We start from the raw sequence: 20,253 nt of genomic DNA, 5'->3' as shown, positions 1-20,253 counted from the left end.
TGATGTTTTGATTTCAGAAAGGTCTTTGCCAGTTGTTGCCTCTTGTGGAGACAACAAAGAATCAAAACCATTTTCTCTGGGTTCTTAAAAGGTTGGGTGGTAGAGTAGGCTTAGCAATGAGAAGACGTAGGCTTGAATCTCAGCTCCATCACTCATTAGCTCTGTGATTTTGTGCGTATCGCTTAACTTGCCGGAGCCTCGCTTTTCTCATCTGTTAAAAATGGGAATCATTTTCAAACCTTCTTCAGACCACAGTGAGGGTTAAGTGAGCTGATGTGTATAAAGCAGTTACGTTGTATTTGGCACATGGTAGGCTCTGAATAAATAGTGGCAATAATAGTAGTAGTATTGAAGGGACTAAATAAACTGGATCACAGGACACCTGTGTTCCCTGCAGACAAAGTCCCTGTCCTTTAAAAGCGTCAATCCAGCTTGTGGAGAGAAAACACCACACACACACACACACACAAACACACACACACAAACACACACACACACACACACACACCCCTGAAGCAACTGCAAAAGAAACAATTCTCAACCTGCTACTTACACACTAGGAAGGATGGAATCAAAGTGGGACAGCATTCTGGGAGGGGTCCCAGCATGAGCAGAGGCTCAGGGTGAGTAGCTATGGCAATATGCAGAAAAGGCCAGGTGAATGAAGGGGGTGTCCTGGGTCGTGGTCCAGTGACCAGAGTGACCCAAGTTGGACTCCTACCCAAGGCACTACGTAGCGTATGTCCTTACTGGGTACATCTCAAATGAATCAAAACCATACCAGACGCCAGGGGAAGAATTGTACCAATGGCAGCTGACACGCCCATTTCCCAGACTCCGATAGTGTGTTGGACATTAGCCAGTGAAGGCAGTTTTTCTTGTGAAAATCATGGAAATATTAGCCCAAATTCAAACTCCAGTACCTGTATGCATACAGCCCACTACCTGGTGGCAGAAAGACTCTGTTCCTTGTGGAACCCACGGCAGAGAGCTAGCCCCACGTTAGTGAGGCCACGCTTGTTCTCGTGCATGATGGCTCCAGAGCTTTGGCATGGGTGGTGATAGCCAACTGTATGCAGAGCAGATCAAATGCCTGGCCTGACTGTTAGGTTGTGTATTTTCTAAGAGACTTGCTAGAACATTCACACCTTGATTTCCCAAGATACCAATTTCGATAGGCATTGGGAGGTTATGAATGACAAGACCAGGATTAATCTGCAGATCGAATCCCTCCCCTATAACCCGTAAATATGCATTTCCGCCCCCTTGCTCGTCACTTTCCCCTCTGCAGGATGCCCCCCACCTGTCTGCCCCTGCCACAGACTGCTCGATGGACATCTCTCCAGCAGTGGCTCAGGGAAGGGAGGGGGAAGAGAGGGTGGGAGGCCCTGAGCGCTGGGCAGAACTACTGACTCCCGTCTTGCTTTGAAGGGTTCACAGGGTCTCAATGGAGCTCCTGGGCTCCCAGGAGCATCTGGTCTCCCAGGTTTAAAAGGTAAGGAGCATTTTCCCCTTTAATGTGTTTTTCCAGAGCAAGGTGGATTTCTAACAGGCCCAGGGCTCTCCTTGGGGGAGACGTTGTGTTTCGAAGAAAAGGAATCGATTTACATTTCCCCTTCGGCTGAAGCCCCTTTGCAGTCTTTGTTCCTCAAAGATACGTGACAAACAGTGGTTTGACCCAGCTGCCTTCCAGACTCAGCAGCAGAGGAGAACCTCAGCTCTAGACAGTCTCCCCTTCTGGTGATGTTTTAGGGCCCCTCCTCTCATCTTCTCTGCCCATACGGAGCCTAGTGATGTGTTTCCCAATGGAGATATGCTGCATGTAGCAGCATTTCATGCTAATAGTCTGGTAGCATCCCAGCCCTTCATTGGGGCATAAAAGCATAACCTTTTACCCAGTGGGTAACTGTGTCAAGGAGCCTCTCTGGCTATGATTATTTTCCCTCAAAAGACCTATGTGCTGCAAATTGAGCTGTAGCTTCTCCTGACCACTTGAACAATGTCTTGATATCCCCAGGAGATCAAGGCCAGACACTTGGAATTTCTGGTAGCCCAGGACCCAAGGGACAACCTGGGGAGCCTGGTTTCAAAGGTAAGGCTACTGTACTTTTGTCTCCCATGTCTCACAGACTCCTCAAAACTGAGGATCGGAAGGAATTTTGGAGGCCAACCCCAAGTTCTGCAACTTCTGTACAGTGCAGAAAAATTCCTACCTGACATATATCCACTCAGAGGCAGTCAACAGTTTTCCCAAGCAAACCAGCCTACTCTTCCTTCAAGACTCACAGACTTACGGGATAAGTCTAAGACCTTTAAGATAATGGTGTCCACCCCCTTAGTTTTTAGTTAAACTAAATACTTCGTGAACATTTCCACCCATCACTCCTACTGCTGGGAACACTCAGAACAAGTTTACTTACTTTTCAATTGGGAAGCATCTTTCAAATATGAAGACAGCTGTCACAATCCCTTTCAGAGTATCTTTGTTGGATCCAGCTCCCATGGCAACTCAAAATGGCTTCACCTTCCTGCTCCCCCTCTCCCGTGGAGGAACACACTGCTTGAACTGTGGCCTGATCACTCTGCATTTTTCTTGATTTTATAGGTGTGAAAGGAAAAGATGGACCAGTTGGTGATGTGGGTTTCCCAGGAAACAAAGGTGAAGATGGGAAAGTTGGTATTTCTGGAGATGTTGGCCTTCCTGCCTCCCCAGGTACCATGACACATGACAACTTTACTCTGAAAAAGTTCAGATCAGCTTCAAGTCACAACCCCTTCTGAACTTGTGCCTTGTTTTCACTTTTAGGACTCCCTGGGGTCGCAGGCATGAGAGGAAATCCAGGGCTTCCAGGTTCTTCAGGCCACCCAGGGGCAGCTGGGCCCCTGGGACCCCCTGGCCTAATAGGAACCAAAGGTATGAGAGTTGGGAGTGGGCAGTGGGATAAAGGGTCCTTTCCTCAAAAAAAGGATGGCAACTACTTTTTCTTAGGAGAACCTAGCTGGGATTAAGCCGTATCCAGGGGAGTCATTGACTGGGTTTCATGAGGGATAACAGGAAAGGAGGAAGAAGAAGAAGAAAGGAGTGCAAACATGAATGGGAAGAGGAGAACATGGGATCCATGGAGAGCAGAGTTGGGAAGGAAGGTCGTTGCCTTGGCATATGTAGCCTTTTCCTGACTTAGAGATTGGGCAGCAAGTCTCTGGGAGCTGGCAACTCAAGGTCTTGGCATTGCCACTCTGATTTCTTCTTGAAGATACCTCATTATCTACCACCCTGCTCTTAAGCTATATTGGTCTCTAATAAGAGGCAGGAAGACTTAGGGTGGAGGGTAGAGACTAGGTGTAGTCCAGTCTCCCTTAGGGCATTAAATAATGCCTCAAGAGAGACCATGACCTTTGAAATGAGGACTTTGCAGTGCCCCTGGGGGCAGGACCTTTTGCTGACCCTTCATGATTCAGAGTTGCTGGAGCCATTTCTGATATTCTCTCCCCTCAGGTTTCCCTGGACTTCCTGGTTTACATGGACTGAATGGGCTGCCAGGAACCAAGGGAACCCATGGAACTCCAGGTAAGCAAGACCCTCAAAGGCAAAGAGGAGAGCACTCGCTCTTCCGGAAGCCTGACAGAGGCTGGCCTTGAGTTCTTGGCTGTGGTGTATCCCATATCCTTAGACTCCTAGGTCTCCTTGCCAGCCCCCAATTTGGGATGCCTTGATGTGGGGAGGAAGGAGGATGGGGTTCGTCCTTCTACCCGAACGAGCTCTCCTTCCTGTCATTTCAATCCTCAGCCTCTGGTGTCTGTCAAGCAGGCCCCCTGCAAGTGAGCTAGGCACAAAGGTCTCACCCCCACTGACTTTTGTCCCCGCATCTCTCTGCATCTCCTCCTAGGACCTAGTATAACCGGTGTGCCTGGGCCAGCTGGCCTGCCTGGTCCCAAAGGAGAAAAAGGTTCTCTAGGAATTGGCATCGGAGCTCCAGGAAAGCCAGGCGTGAGAGGACCAAAAGGTAGCCGAGGTAAGTGAGCCCAAGTCAGGCTTGGCTGGGCAGCCAGGGCTGGGTTTCCTCAGGGCCACACGGCTCACAGGGATGAGCGGCGCATACCTCCGCATCTCTGGGAATCTCAGAACCCAGTGGAACTGACTACCGACAAAAAGAGGGTAGGCTACACTTAGGGCTTTCCTGGGAAGGGGTGTCAGAGAGCAGTTCAGTGAGTACCCCCCCAGCCTCCAGGTTCCCTCCCACTCTCCCTTATTAACCTCAGGGCCTCCCTTTCTCACTTTGCCACAGCCTGAGTTTAATGGTCCTGAGGGACTGTGCTTATCCACATAGCGAGAGGTTTACCAGAAGTTCCTTGGTGTCCAGTGCGGTTGGCTGTCCCAGGGCCCTGGGACGACAGTGTGGCTGCTGGAAGGAGCCAAAGTCTAAGAGGATAAATGTCTCCCTAGGACAGGCACACAGCAAGCACTTGATTAGGATTTACTAGGTTTACTAGAAATCCAGTTTCGTCTTAATCTCGGCCCCTGACTCATCACATAGTCTGAAGTCCCTTTCTGAGCCCCCATTTCCCCACTTCTCAAATAGTGTGAATGAATTCTGATTTGTTAACTCTCCTTAGAAATGTTCTGGAGACGCATATACCTCCCACTCAATGTAGAACAAGAAATGAATTTAGTGTAGCATCACAGCTAAGAGTATGGGCTCTGAAGTCAGAGTGCTGGATTCAAATTCCAGCTCTTCCTCTCACTAGCTACATGACCTTGAACAAGGAAGTTACTTGCCCCTCCACCCCAAAGGAACGTGGGTTTCCTTTTCCATAAAAGGTGAATAAGAGAATCTACCCCATAGGTTTGGTGAGGAATCAATGAGGAGTGAGGTAATGTATATGGAATCACTTAGCACAGTGCATGGCACATAGTAGTTGGTCAAGAAACACTGGCCATTCTACCATCACATGTTACCTGGGGAAATCATATTTTCAAAATGTTCTGTTCCTTATAGTTCTGGGGCCTGATGTCCCACCACATTATTTTATGTGTTTATGTGCATGTGTGTGTAGGTTTTCTAGGAACTATATTCATGCATTAATTCATTTCCAGTTGCATTTTATATTGGGGCATCTGCTATCTCTGTGTTTACTCTTTCCTTTGTCTGGACCAACCTGTACTTTTCTGAAAGCCAGCAGCTTCTTCAGAGTGAGGCCTCCAACAGGGTCTGAGCCTGTAGGGAGGTTGTGTGGCTTCTTTGGCAGGAGATAGAGAAGAAGGGTCCTGGGTGGAAGCACAGGCATGATGCCTTTTCTCTTTTTAAACCTTGACTAAGAATTCCTGGTCATTAAATTATTCATTGCCTTTGGCTATCTGAGGTAATAAAATCACAATTACAAGTGCAGTAAACAGCACATGTCAAGGTGGATATATTTCAGGCACATAATGGCGACAGGGAAGAAAAGGAAGTTGCAGAGGAATACATTTGGTATGACTCCAACCAATGTTTTTTAGGGATACAAATATGCATGGTCAAACTGTGATGAAAAGGGAATGATGAACACAAACTTCAGGAGTGGTTGCCTCTGGGAGGGAGGGAAGGTGGTGGAATCTGTGAAGGGCATGCAAAGAAATTCAAAGGTATCGCTATCTTCTTTTCCTTAAATTGGGTGGTTGGAACACAGATGTTCATTGTATCTGGATGATTTTTTTACATACGATTTATAAATATTCTTCTGTTCTTCTCAATATCTAATTAAAACAATTTGTTTTAAAAGAATATAGGAAATTCCAACAGGAACAGGATCTCTGATTTGATTATAGAAATCAGTGTACAATGAAGATGTACCACCAAGAAAATTTCCTAGGACCAATCCCCGTCCCTACAATACCTTCACCTAAATAACATTAAATTAGGCCAAACATTTTCGTATTTGCACTAAATATTGAGAGGCTGCATTAGTATATTGGAGGGTTTTTTTTTAGGTCTCTGACAATGGAATGAGTTGGGAAAACATGCCATTTTGCATTTTCACGTGACCATTTACAGTGTCTCATTCTTTCTACCCACCACCAGTCCCTCCCATAAGGAAACTTGCACAAGCCTCTTAGATAGCCTCATCCACCAGAGGGCAGACAGCAGAAGCAAGAAGAACTACAATCCTGCAGCCTGTGGAACAAAAACCACATTCACAGAAAGATAGACAAGATGAAAAGGCAGAGGGCTATGTACCAGATTAAGGAACAAGATCAAACCCCAGAAAAACAACTAAACGAAGTAGAGATAGGCAACCTTCCAGAAAAAGAATTCAGAATAATGATACTGAAGATGATCCAGGACCTTGGAAAAAGAATGGAGGCAAAGATTGAGAAGATGCAAGAAATGTTTAACAAAGACTTAGAAGAATTAAAGAACAAACAAACAGAGATGAACAATACAATAACAGAAATGAAAACTACACTAGAAGGAATCAATAGCAGAATAACTGAGGCAGAAGAATGGATAAGTGACCTGGAAGACAGAATGGTGGAATTCACTGCTGTGGAACAGAATAAAGAAAAAAGAATGAAAAGAAATGAAGACAGCCTAAGACACCTCTGGGGCAACATTAAATGCAACAACATTCGCATTATAGGGGTCCCAGAAGGAGAAGAGAGAGAGAAAGGACCAGAAAAAATATTTGAAGAGATTATAATCGAAAACTTCCCTAACATCGGAAAGGAAATAGCCACCCAAGTTCAGGAAGCGCAGCGAGTCCCATACAGGATAAACCCAAGGAGAAACACGCCAAGACACATAGTAATCAAACTGGCAGAAATTGAAGACAAAGAAAAATTATTGAAAGCAGCAAGGGAAAATGACAAATAACATACAAGGGAACTCCCATAATGTTAACAGCTGATTTCTCAGCAGAAACTCTACAAGCCAGAAGGGAGTGGCATGATATACTTAAAGTAATGAAAGGGAAGAACCTACAACCAAGATTACTCTAGCCAGCAAGGATCTCATTCAGATTTGATGGAGAAATCAAAAGCTTTACAGACAAGCAAAAGCTAAGAGAATTCAGCACCACAAAACCAGCTCTACAACAAATGCTAAAGGAACTTCTCTAAGTGGGAAACACAAGAGAAGAAAAGGACCTACAAAAACAAACCCAAAACAATTAAGAAAATGGTCATAGGAACACACATATTGATAATTACCTTAAACGTGAATGGATTCAAAGCTCCAACCAAAAGACACAGGCTTGCTGAATGGATACACAAACAAGACCCATATATATGCTGTCTACAAGAGACCCACTTCAGACCTAGGGACACATACAGACTGAAAGTGAGGGGATGGAAAAAGATATTCCATGCAAATGGAAATCAAAAGAAAGCTGGAGTAGCAATACTCATATCAGATAAAATAGACTTTAAAATAAAGAATGTTACAAGAGACAAGGAAGGACACTACATAATGATCAAGGGATCAATCCAAGAAGAAGATATAACAATTATAAATATATATGCACCCAACATAGGAGCACCTCAATACATAAGGCAACTGCTAACAGCTATAAAACAGGAAATCGACAGTAACACAATAATAGTGGGGGACTTTAACACCTCACTTACACCAGTGGACAGATCATCCAAAATGAAAATAAATAAGGAAACAGAAGCTTTAAATGACATAATAGACCAGATAGATTTAATTGATATTTATAGGACATTCCATCCAAAAACAGCAGATTACACTTTCTTCTCAAGTGCACACGGAACCTTTTCCAGGATAGATCACATCTTGGGTCACAAATCAAGCCTCAGTAAATTTAAGAAAATTGAATCATATCAAGCATCTTTTCTGACCACAACGTTATGAGATTAGAAATGAATTACAGGGAAAAAAAGTAAAAAACACAATAACATGGAGGCTAAACAATACGTTACTAAATAACCAAGAGATCACTGAAGAAATCAAAGAGGAAATCAAAAAATACCTAGAGACAAATGACAATGAAAACACGACGATCCAAATCCTATGGGATGCAGCAGAAGCAGTTCTAAGAGGGAAGTTTATAGCTATATAAATCTACCTCAAGAAACAAGAAAAATCTCAAATAAACAATCTAATTTTACGCCTAAAGGAACTAGAGAAAGAAGAACAAACAAAACCGAAAGTTAGCAGAAGGAAAGAAATTATAAAGATCAGAGCAAAAATAAATGAAATAGAAACAAAGAAAACAATAGCAAAGATCAATAAAACGAAAAGCTGGTTCTTTGAGAAGATAAACAAAATTGATAAACCATTAGCCAGACTCATCAAGAAAAAGAGGGAGAGGACTCAAATCAATAAAATTAGAAATGAAAAAGGAGAAGTTACAACAGACACCACAGAAATACAAAGCATCCTGAGAGACTACTACCAGCAACTCTATGCCAATAAAATGGACAACCGGGAAGAAATGGACAAATTCTTAGAAAAGCACAGCCTTCTGAGACTGAACCAGGAAGAAACAGAAAATATGAACAGACCAATCACAAGTAATGAAATTGAAACTGTGATTAAAAATCTTCCAACAAACAAAAGTCCAGGACCAGATGGCTTCACAGGTGAATTCTATCAAACATTTAGAGAAGAGCTAACACCCATCCTTCTCAAACTCTTCCAAAAAATTGCAGAGGAAGGAACATCCCAAACTCATTCTATGAGGCCACCATCACCCTGATACCAAAACCAGAGAAAGATACTACACAAAAAGAAAATTACAGACCAATATCACTGATGAATATAGATGCAAAAATCTTCAACAAAATACTGCAAACAGAATCCAACAACACGTTAAAAGGATCATACACCATGATCAAGTAGGATTTATCCCAGTGATGCAAGGATTCTTCAGTATACACAAATCAATCAATGTGATACACCATATTAACAAATTGAAGGAGAAAAACCATATGATCATCTCAATAGATGCAGAAAAAGCTTTTGACAAAATTCAACACCCATTTATGATAAAAACTCTTCAGAAAGTGGGCATAGAGGGAACCTACCTCAACATAATAAAGGCCATATACGACAGACCCACAGCAAACATCATTCTCAATGGTGAAAAACTGAAGGCATTTCCTCTAAGATCAGGAACAAGACAAGGATGTCCACTCTCACCACTATTATTCAACATAGTTTTGGAAGTCCTAGCCAGGGCAATCAGAGAAGAAAAAGAAATAAAAGGAATACAAATTGGAAAAGAAGAAGTAAAACTGTCACTGTTTGCAGATGACATGATACTATACATAGAGAATCTTAAAGATGCCACCAGAAAACTATTAGAGCTAATCAATGAATTTGGTAAAGTTGCAGGATACAAAATTAATGCACAGAAATCTCTTGCGTTCCTATACACTAATGATGGAAAAATCTGAAAGAGAAATTAAGGAAACACTCCCATTTACCATTGCAACAAAAATAATAAAATACCTAGGAATAAACCTACCTAGGGAGACAAAGACCTGTATGCAGAGAATTGTAAGACACTGATGAAAGAAATTAAAGATGATACAAACAGATGGAGAGATATACCATGTTCTTGGATTGGAGGAATCATTTTGTGAAAATGACTATACTACCCAAAGCAATCTACAGATTCAATGCAATCCCTATCAAATTACCAATGGCATTTTTTACAGAACTAGAACAAAAAATCTTAAAATTTGTATGGAGACACAAAAGACCCCGAATAGCCAAAGCAGTCTTGAGGGAAAAAAACGGAGCTGAAGGAATCAGACTCCCTGACTTCAGTCTATACTACAAAGCTACAGTAATCAAGACAATATGGTACTGGCACAAAAACAGAAACATAGATCAATGGAACAAGATAGAAAGCCCAGAGATAAACCCACGCACCTATGGTCAACTAATCCATGACAAAGGAGGCAAGGATATACAATGGAGAAAAGACAGTCTCTTCAATAAGTGTTGCTGGGAAAACTGGACAGCTACCTGTAAAAGAATGAAATTAGAACACTCCCTAACACCATACACAAAAATAAACTCAAAATGGATTAGGGACCTAAATGTAAGACTGGACACTATAAAACTCTTAGAGGAAAACATAGAAAGAAAACTCTTTGACATAAATCACAGCAAGATCATTTTTGATCCACCTCCTAGAGTAATGGAAATAAAAACAAAAATAAACAAATGGGACCTAATGAAACTTCAAAGCTTTTGCACAGCAAAGGAAACCATAAATAAGACGAAAAGACAACCCTCAGAATGGGAGAAAATATTTGCAAACACATCAACAGACAAAGGATTAATCTCCAAAATATATAAACAGCTCATGCAGCTCAATATTAAAAAAACAAACAACCCAATCCAAAAATGGGCAGATGACCTAAATTGACATTTCTCCAAAGGAGACATACAGATGGCCAAGAAGCACATGAAAGGCTGCTCAACATCAATAATTATTAGAGAAATGCAAATCAAAACTACAATGAGGTACCACCTCTCACCAGTTAGAATGGGCATTATCAGAAAATCTACCATCAACAAATGCTGGAGAGGGTGTGGAGAAAAGGGAACCCTCTTGCACTGTTGGTGGGAATGTAAATTGATACAGCCACTATGGAGAACAGTATGGAGGTTCCTTAAAAAACTAAAATTAGAATTACCATATGATCCAGCAATCCTACTACTGGGCATATACCCAGAGAAAACCATAATTCAAAAAGACACATGCACCCCAATGTTCATTGCAGCACTGTTTACATTAGCCAGATCATGGAAGCAACCTAAATGCCCATCAACAGACGAATGGATAAAGAAGATGTGGTACATATGTACACTGGAAAATTACTCAGCCATAAAAAGGAACGATATTGAGTCATTTGTAGAGACGTGGATGGATCTAGAGACTGTCATACAGAGTGAAGTAAGTCAGAAAGAGAAAAACAAATATCGTATATTAACGCATATATGTGGCACCTAGAAAAATGGTACAGATGAACCAGTTTGCAGAGTAGAAATAGAGACACAGATGTAGAGAACAAACGTATGGACACCAAGGGGGGAAAGCGGCGGGGAGTGGGGGTGGTGGTGTGATGAATTGGGCGATTGGGATTGACATGTATACACTGATGTGTATTAAATGGATGACTAATAAGAATCTGCTGTTTAAAAAAATAAATAAAATTAAATTTAAAAATTTTTTTAAAAATGTCTCATTCTTAAATACTTGAGCTTTTTTTTTTTTTACTACTTGAGGTCAGTAGTACCTTTATTTCAGGTTTAATGATATATTGGTGTAATTATAAAATCAAGAAACAGGTGAAAAGAGAAGGAGGCTCCAAATATTGCCATGGAAACAGACATTTTTACAGTCCATGCGCTGTCCACACTTACTCTACTATATGTGGTGTCTTGTTTATTGGTTTTGCATAATTTCAGCACATATATATGTATAGACATATGAAGTTATATTTTCAGGACAAAAATACAATGTGTCTCTCTTCCGATTTTTATCTTTGTGAAAAACAAAAATACTTCAAAGATTCATCAAGACATAACTGACAATGCTAAAAGTAGCACCGAGTGGTTTTGCAACTAGTTTTGCTCTTTGTTTTTCCTTTGTTTCTTTTCCAGACTTCTAATAAGTGGAAACTTTTCTTTAAATTTATTTTTTCCTCCTTTATATTTCCTCAGTATTCAATTAATCAATGAGCTGTTAAAGACACCCAAATTAACCAATCTGCCATCTTTCTTTACAAATTATCGTGGATTTACTATTTCTTAGCAAAATATGAGAAATTCAACATGAATATTTTCAGCTTTTCTTGTCAGAAAAATAAAATTCAACATCCTATTTTGGGATTTTCTTGTCACAAACAAGAATCTCAACCACCAAAACAGTTTGTCAACCAATTCGAATCTATTCCTCTTCATTTGACTATCTTTTAGAATATACCAAAGTAATAAATACATTTCTTCCATGTTACAAGAATAAAATAGATTTCTGCATTTGTATACGTGGCTTTGATGTGTTTTCCCAGCAAGATTACCATCTATGTTTTCAATGTATGCATATTGTATAAATCTACTGTAATCGGTTGAAATTTTTGGTTTTGAACATATTATAATAGAAATCATTCCACAAACAGAAAACATGTAAAGCAGTATTAAACTTTGAGCAAACGAGTATTACGTATGTACTCCAGTAAATGGCTAGTCTCTTTGGCCAAACAGGGAGAAGGGATTCAGGCAATTCAGCAAGCATTCAGCTAATATCATGAATTACCTATAAAACTGTTTTCCAGCTTGCCTGGAAGACCCAGTAGTTAGCTGTAGAAGACACTGGGGGTCATAGCGCCCTTGCCACCTCCATTCTGCTCGAGTGGGCAAGTGGGTGTCTGTTCTGACTGGCTGGGGCCTGTGCCCCACCTTGATCTGTGACCTCCTCGGAGTAGCAGCAGACAGGACTGGCTAACTTGATGAAATGTTGTGCAACAGGGACAGTAGGTTTAAAATCACTGTAGGAAACTTCGATTCCAGGTGCTGCAGTCATACCTTCTTTTCTTCCTGATTTAGGGGAAATCTGTCTAAAGTATTTCCATTACCAGCGAGGTTGGGGAGCTAGAACTTTCCGAAGCTCTATCCGTCCCAATTCAATGCAGCGCCTGCTGCGAGCGAGGAGTCTCTGAGCCGCTGTCAGCTGCGCTGGGCCGATGGCTGCCAACGGAGGAGAAAGGGAGAAGAGCCCTCTGCTGGCCTCGGCTGGTCTGGCTCCTACCTTAAGGGCTTCCATTTTCTTGTGTGAACTTCCATTTTCTCTGAGAGAGCCTGGCCCTCTCTTAAGCACACAAAGCCCCTGCAGCCCCTTTTATTTATTCTTTGCAGGTTTCCCAGGTCTCCAGGGCCCCGCTGGTCTCCATGGTGCCCCAGGCCTCTCCTTGCCCTCAGTCATAGCAGGACAGCCTGGCGACTCCGGGCGACCAGGCCTAGATGGAGAACGAGGTAAAGCCAGGAAGCCCAAAGAGGGCTGGCCATCACCTTTTGTCTGGAGTTTGGGGAGGGCCTGTCTACAGTCCAGCCCCATTCCCACTGCTGGATGTGCACGGGCCTGTGAGGCCTCACCTCCCTCCTCCCGCAGGGACACAGGGGGTTGGAATGGGCTGCATTTTGCTAAAAGGGTTTGGGAAGGTCTGGGCACTGGGGCCCCACAGAAGGCAAGGGAACATTATCTGCCCCGGGAATAGCCTTTGGCTTCCTATCAGTCCCGAGGCTTTCAGCAATGGCCGCTTCCTCTTCCCTCTGCCCTCATCCCTCTTCCAATCTTATCTCTAGGCCGCCCAGGCCCCCCGGGGCCCCCAGGCCCCCCTGGGCCATCCTCGGATCAAGGCGACCCGGGAGACCCTGGCTTCCCTGGAGTTCCTGGCCCTCAAGGGCCCAAGGGAGACCAAGGAATTCCAGGTTTCTCTGGCCTCCCTGGAGAGCTAGGACTGAAAGGTATGACTGCGTGGCTGGCTACTGGGTCCTTTCCCACTCCACTGTCAGATGTGGCCCCTTCCTGCAGCCCTGTGAAGAGAGACCAGCTGATGATGCTTTTCCTGCCCTCGCCTCTGCTTAGTCTCAACCCCACCACCACCAGCACCACCATGCCAGGCCCTGACTTGCTTTCCTTTGGACTTTGCCAGGCATGAGAGGTGAGCCTGGCTTCATGGGGACTCCAGGCAAAGTTGGGCCACCTGGAGACCCAGGACTTCCCGGGATGAAGGGGAAGGCAGGGCCAAGAGGTGAGTTGAGAGCATGTGCCGGGCTGATCCTGAGCTCAAGGGAGGGGTTGGGGGGTATCATTCCTTCAGGAGTCACTGCTAAGCACGCCAAGAAAGCCTGGATGGCTGAAGCAGCTGGATCAAGCTCCTCCAGGGAGGGAGTTTCTCCACCTTGGAGATACCTCTGCCTGCATCAGCTCCCAGGACTCAAGGTCATTGCCACTTTGCCGCCATGGATCTTGCCACTGACCTCCACTCTCTGCATTGTTTCCGCATTTGCGGTCACTGCGTTTGCACTCAGATCACCACTCACCCATTTGCTGAATCCAGAAATGAAGAACCATCCTTTCTGTCCTTTATCACCACTCCCCTCACACACACGTCCAATCCATTAGCAAGCCCTGAGGGCTGTGTCTCCTATAAACGTGCCTTGCATCTGCCCCCCTCTCATCACCTCCACCTCTACCACTGAGGTCCCAGCCACCAACATTTCTCACGTGGATCACTGCGGTGACTGCTAACTGGTCTCCCTGCTTCCATTATTCACCTCCCCCAACAATCATTTCTCTAGACAGTGGTCAGAGAGGTCTTGTAAAAACAGAAATCATCCATGGGCGTCCCATGGCATAAGAATTAACTATGGCCATGAAGCCCTCTGTGATGCCTCCCTCTCCATCCTCATTACCAGCCCTTCCCCTTTGCTGTTCACTGTGCTTTTGTCACCCTAGCCTCTTTCAGTTATCCAAAAACACCACACCTTGGCTGGCCGCAGGGCCTTTGCACATGCTAGTTCTACTTCTGGAATGCTCTCCCCCACCCCCCAGCTTGTTCTAATGCTTTAATGGTCTCAGCTTAAGTGTCACTGCTTGTAAGAGGCCACTTATAACTCTCTCTAAAGCAGGTTCTCCACCCCATAGCCCTCTCCGCTCCCTCCCACTGTCCGTGCACTGTCCATTTCCTTTGTAGCACTTCTTACAATTTGCAGTAAGATTAATGGTTTTTGTCAGGTTATGCATTTTTCATCTTTATCACCAGACCATCGTCTCATAAAGGTCTTACTTACTGCTCTATCCCCTGATCTACCAGGCTCTGGCACATAGTAGGCACTCGAGAAATACTTTTTCAATGAATGAATAAGCAAATTGGCTTGTTTGGCTTCTATTAGTAAGCCAGCTGGCTGGGTTTGGGGTCTCGGCTGTGATGCCAACTGAACCTCCGGGAGCCCACCCTGGCCACCTCCTCTGCCTCCGTTTGACATTTCCATTTCTCCCACGTGCCCACAGGCTTATCCGGCCCCCGAGGCGCTCCTGGACAAACACCAATTGCAGAAGACATCCAGGCTCCTCCTGGACCCATGGGTCTAACAGGCATCGATGGCATCCCTGGCCTCATGGGGGACCCTGGGGTCCAAGGCCCTGGAGGCCTGCAAGGTGAGGAGGGCGCCAGAGAAAGGGGACTTCACGGGGAGCTGAGGCGGCTTTGGCTGGCAGGCTGAAGCAACTGGCTGGGAACCCCGGCTCCAAGGGGGCGCCTTCATCGAGCGTTTCCTCGGCTCCCTCACAAAGCTTCCAAGCTTCTCGCCAGGAAGGAGGGGACCAGCAGGGCCAGCAGTTGTACTTGGCTTCAGAGAACGAAGCACACGGAACGAAGTGCTCTGCGTGGGCAGAGCACAGCAGCTAATCCAGACAGCTCGTCCCTCGCTAACGTGCTGCTGCGGGAAGGAGGGAGCGTGGTGGGGGGACAGAGAGCAACAGAGAAAGCCCAGGGCTGGGGGACAGAAAACCCGGCTTCCAATCCCAGTTTTGCCCCAGCCGGAGTAAGCTAGCAGTCTCTCTCTGGACCTCGGTGAACTCATTTCTGACATGGGACCCCAGCAGTTGCCCTGCGTCCTCCCCAGCATTGCTGGGAAGATGAGAGGAAGGGAGGGGGACATGGGTGTGAAGGAGCTCAGAAGGGCTAAGTTCAGAGTGAGGTCCCAGGGCTGAGCTGCCCGGACGTGAACTAAGGACCAGCCCAGGAGGCTCAGCCCTGAGCTCAGCGTGCACTCCAGGGTCATGGCCAGTTCGCCCTCTCCTGGTGAGTCCTGGGCATGACACACGAGTCCCCTTTCTCCAGGGAAGGCTCCTCCAGACCCTGCACATTGAGTACCCCGCTGTGGGCCTTCTCTCCTGGCAGGCTTCAAAGGTTTACCTGGCATCCCTGGCAAAGATGGCCCAAATGGACTCCCTGGCCCACCTGGGGCTCTTGGTGACCCTGGTCTCCCTGGACTGCAAGGCCCTCCAGGATTTGAAGGTCTGGCAATGTCAGCACTAGGGGGCAGAGGGCTTCTGTAAGGGCTTGAGGCTTGAGGGTGAGTCACAATCTCAAATCGTGGAATTACGAAACCGGGCAGTAAAGCTTGACACTACTAGCAGGCTGGGAAACTGGGCTCGAATCCGTTCACTCCATTCTGAGCCTGTGAAGGATTAGAGCCCTGCATTCCAGAAGGCAAAGGACTGTTCCACATAGTTCTCTGGGTTCTCTTCCAGCTTGTAAGAGCTATAACCCTATACTATAGCGTGGCCCCCTGCCCTGCACACCCCCTCTTCTACCCATGGATTCTGACGTGGATGGAAGGGGGCTGGTTCAAGGGAGAAGAGAATCTGAGATAAGATATGGCTGCTCTGCTACTTACCTTCCATTTTATATCAGAGATGGCAAATCAGTTGTCCTGAGTAGAGAACAGTCCTGAAGCTCGCTGGGAGAGTGCCACGATTGTTAGCCACGTCTGCCACGGGCCGGAGAGGAGGGTGTGATTTTGCCTCGCTAACCCCAGCTCTGCTTTTTCACTGCCTCTGATTCAGCAGGTCCTTGGTTATCTCTGCTCTCTCCATCTCAGGAGCTCCAGGGAAGCCGGGCCCCTACGGGAGGGCTGGAGTGCCTGGACAGAGCGTGAGAGTGGGCTACACCTTGGTGAAGCACAGCCAGTCGGAACAGGTGCCCCTGTGCCCCGTCGGGATGAGCCAGCTGTGGGTGGGTTATAGCCTGCTGTTCGTGGAGGGGCAGGAGAAAGCCCACAACCAGGACCTGGGTAGGTACCGGCTTGCACATCCAGCCCTGGCCCTCTGTCCCCACAAGGCCCAAGAGCCACACTCCTCGCTCCTCCCAACCCTTGGTGGGCCCATGTTGGGTAGTGGGTTACAAGCACCAGCTCTGGAGTCAGTCAGATCTGGGTTCAAACCCCAGCTCTGCCGCTCACTCTGGACGCGTTATTCAACCTGTCTAAGCTTCCGCCTCCTTCTCAGTGGAACAAGCCTAATTCTAGTACTTGTCCCACAGGGCGGACTAAGGATTACAGAAATCACCCATGTAAAACAACGTTTAGAACAACGTTTAGAACACCCATGCTTAGAACAACGTTTGACATCCATTGGATGTCAACGTTTGACATCCAACGTATCAAGCATCCATTAAACGTTAGCAATTAGTAGTAGTAATAATAATATGACCTGCCGGCAACAATGATTACCCAAGAATTAATTGAATTGTCTTCAGGTGTGTGTTTCAGAGAACCACAGGCTCACTCTATTAAATGCTGATTTTACAAAGCAGACTAATTAGGGAGTCATCATTCAGTTTCTAAAAAGATTCTTTTCATTATCAAACTTCCCTGGTGCATAGAAAATAGACTTCAGTGTGTGTACAGTGGTTCAGGATAGGAAGGAAAGGCGTCCCTGCTCTGCTACAGGCAGTTGGATATGAACCCAAACCACCATCTAGTCCAGTCGTAGTGGCTCCAGGGACAATCCCAGCCCTGCCCCTCAGCCAGACCTTACCTGCCCCTGCCCACCTTCTCTCCTTGCAGGGTTTGCTGGCTCCTGCCTGCCCCGCTTCAGCACCATGCCCTTCATCTACTGCAACATCAACGAAGTGTGCCACTATGCCCGGCGCAACGATAAATCCTACTGGCTCTCCACCACCGCGCCCATCCCCATGATGCCCGTCGGCCAGACGCAGATTCCCCAGTACATCAGCCGCTGCTGTGTGTGTGAGGCGCCCTCACAAGCCATTGCTGTGCACAGCCAGGACATCACCATCCCGCAGTGCCCCCTGGGCTGGCGCAGCCTCTGGATTGGGTACTCCTTCCTCATGGTAAGGTCCCGCACCGCCCTCTCCACCAGTATGAAGGCCGAGGGCAGGGAGCGCTGGGAGGGAAATTCTGAAATCGAGTGCCGAGGGAGCCCTGTGACTCGAGGGCTGGGACGTTAGGCCAAATACGAGGCCTACTTGTCCTCGGCAGGTAACAAACACTAAATGGCACCCTAAAGGGTACGGTACAGATTGCAGTAAAAGTTCCAATGAAGGTGACTTCAGAGCCAGAGCTATTAATAGGTCTGCTGGGGGGAAGGGCCCATGGTCTAACGACCTTGTGGACTACTCCGCGCTCTCTCCCTTCTCTGGAACACACCGCCAAGGGCCTGGGGCAGACGGAGGGCTCTGAGAAGAACTGCATCCTGAACCCTGTTGGCAGTTTCCTTAATTCAGCCTTTCTCAGATCTGTCAGTGGAAATGCTCGGGGGGCACCTACCACACCTTGGACTTGGCAGGACAGCAGCAGTTTGGGAAATACTGACTGGGATGCAGCCGCAGCCCAGGAGCCGTGGGTTAGGAGGGCGCTAGGGAGCTCGGAGGGGGCGCTCCCAGCTCTGAGGCTGAGACAAGGGAGGATGAGCGCCCCCGGTCCTGAAACATAGTTGTTGGTCCGCTGGCCAGACAGGGGGGCTGAGCCAAGGGACCAGAGCTGAGAGCCGGAGCGGCGGAGCCCATCACCTCCCAAGGTGACCAGCTCACAGCCGCCCCCATCTGTTTCAGCACACGGCCGCCGGCGCTGAGGGCGGGGGCCAGTCCCTGGTCTCCCCTGGCTCCTGCCTAGAGGATTTCCGAGCCACTCCTTTCATCGAGTGCAGTGGTGCCCGGGGCACCTGCCACTACTTTGCCAACAAGTACAGCTTCTGGCTGACGACGGTGGAAGAGAGGCAGCAGTTTGGGGAGGAGCCCGTATCTGAGACGCTGAAAGCCGGGCAGCTCCACACCCGGGTCAGCCGCTGCCAGGTGTGTATGAAAAGCGTGTAGGGTGGCACCTGCCACTCTGCCCCTTGCCCTCCCCTGCCCCACACAACGGTCACCTCACAAACCTGAACGGTCTGAAGAAGGAAGGCCAAGCCCTTCTGCCCATCTGTCAAGTTGTCCATTGGAGTCTCGCTTGGGCTGGACCGCTGGACGCTGATCACCTCCACCCTGAGGCCCCACGGTGAGCCCACCCTGCTGGGAGCTGCTGTCCCATTTCGGTGCTACAGTTTGGATTGGATGTTTGTGTGACTCTTCGTGGCTACCTCAGAAAGACCTGCTGGGCCACCACTTTCTTAGAATGCTAGCTTTCCTCACTCTCTTGATCAGAAAGCTCTTCGTGATAGCTAAGGAGTCATTTCATTATGTCCAGAGGTCACCGCACATCACTTGGCTTAAACCAGAACCCAGTGTTTCCACGTGAAAAAAATTTCTCTGGCTCAACATTATGGATGGCTCAAGCCTGCACAGGGCAAGCTCTCAACTCTTCCCGGAGACCCACTGTGTCTAGGCAGGCAGCAGAGCTGGAATGAGGTGCCAGCCAGTGTCCCGGGGTGCGCTCTGACTGCTTCGAGAGTGAGCACGACTGGGCCCCAGATTGCTTAGGGACGCTGGAAGACCAGCAGCCGAGAGGTGCTCATTAACGTCACATGGTCGTAGACAAATCACTTCCTCCTTGCCGGCTCCCTCCCCAGCCACAGGCAGCAGACTTGGCCTGGTTCAGAGTAGAGCAGAGGATGCACCAAATGTGGTCAGACCCATAAAGGGAAATGAGAACCGCAGCCCTTTCTCCCGGGCCGGGGGGGAGAGGGGAGGATGGGTAAGGAGGTGTGAATTTTGCTTTTGACTCCAGGAACAAAAAGGAAAATCCCTTGTCCCAATTTCTCAGAAGCCCCTGTTTATTCCAAATGCCATTCAGATGTGTGCAGTGTGGCAAATCGACACCGCAGTGTTGGTTCCTTTGCATTTTGAGGCTGTGAGAGACTTTCCATTAAAATGTCCATCCAATCGCTCTTTCATAGGTAGCCTGTTAAACCATTTTGATATGTTTTTAAAGCCTCATAAAAATCTAGCACAGTCCTCTCTTTAGCAGTTAGCAGACCCAAAGCAAGCCTGAGTAGACTGTAAAGTATATTCTGTTTAGGGGGATTTGTTTTAACCATTTCCTTTAATTATCAGTTTCCCAGAACACTTAGCTATGTTGACATGAGGCAGTTCCTTCCAGGTGATTCTGTTTCCTTAAATATTATGTAAACTGTGCCAACACAGACAAAGCATAATCAGTATAATCTGAACTATTGTTACCTTCACCTCCTCAGTAATAAGCATGGTGTCAGCTTTGTACATTGCAAATAAAAGGAATCCAATATGAACATTTGACTCTTTTGACATTCTTCCTT

The 20,253-nt window shown here is 46.6% G+C and overlaps 1 protein-coding gene across 3 annotated transcripts in view; it reads left to right on the top strand.

The window, feature by feature from the left end:
* COL4A6 (collagen type IV alpha 6 chain) overlaps positions 1-20,226 on the top strand; it is a 289,921-nt gene extending 269,695 nt beyond the window's left edge. For all 3 annotated transcript variants that reach the window (XM_082447502.1, XM_082447503.1, XM_082447504.1), the window contains 14 exons: positions 1,432-1,495; positions 2,018-2,092; positions 2,606-2,713; positions 2,807-2,914; positions 3,497-3,568; positions 3,888-4,013; positions 12,873-12,989; positions 13,320-13,481; positions 13,670-13,768; positions 15,031-15,177; positions 15,923-16,039; positions 16,626-16,817; positions 17,592-17,878; positions 18,599-20,226. In XM_082447502.1, coding sequence (XP_082303628.1) covers positions 1,432-1,495; positions 2,018-2,092; positions 2,606-2,713; positions 2,807-2,914; positions 3,497-3,568; positions 3,888-4,013; positions 12,873-12,989; positions 13,320-13,481; positions 13,670-13,768; positions 15,031-15,177; positions 15,923-16,039; positions 16,626-16,817; positions 17,592-17,878; positions 18,599-18,859 — 1,935 coding nt within the window. In that variant the 3' untranslated portion in view covers positions 18,860-20,226. The remainder of the gene's footprint in view (positions 1-1,431; positions 1,496-2,017; positions 2,093-2,605; positions 2,714-2,806; positions 2,915-3,496; positions 3,569-3,887; positions 4,014-12,872; positions 12,990-13,319; positions 13,482-13,669; positions 13,769-15,030; positions 15,178-15,922; positions 16,040-16,625; positions 16,818-17,591; positions 17,879-18,598) is intronic.
* The last annotated feature ends 27 nt before the right edge of the window (positions 20,227-20,253 follow it).

This window comes from Balaenoptera physalus, assembly GCF_965194825.1.
Source record: "Balaenoptera physalus genome assembly, chromosome: X".
Taxonomy (NCBI): Eukaryota; Metazoa; Chordata; class Mammalia; order Artiodactyla; family Balaenopteridae; genus Balaenoptera; species Balaenoptera physalus.
Note: the sequence above shows the minus strand (reverse complement) of the source record. Positions and strands in the feature narration are given on the sequence as shown.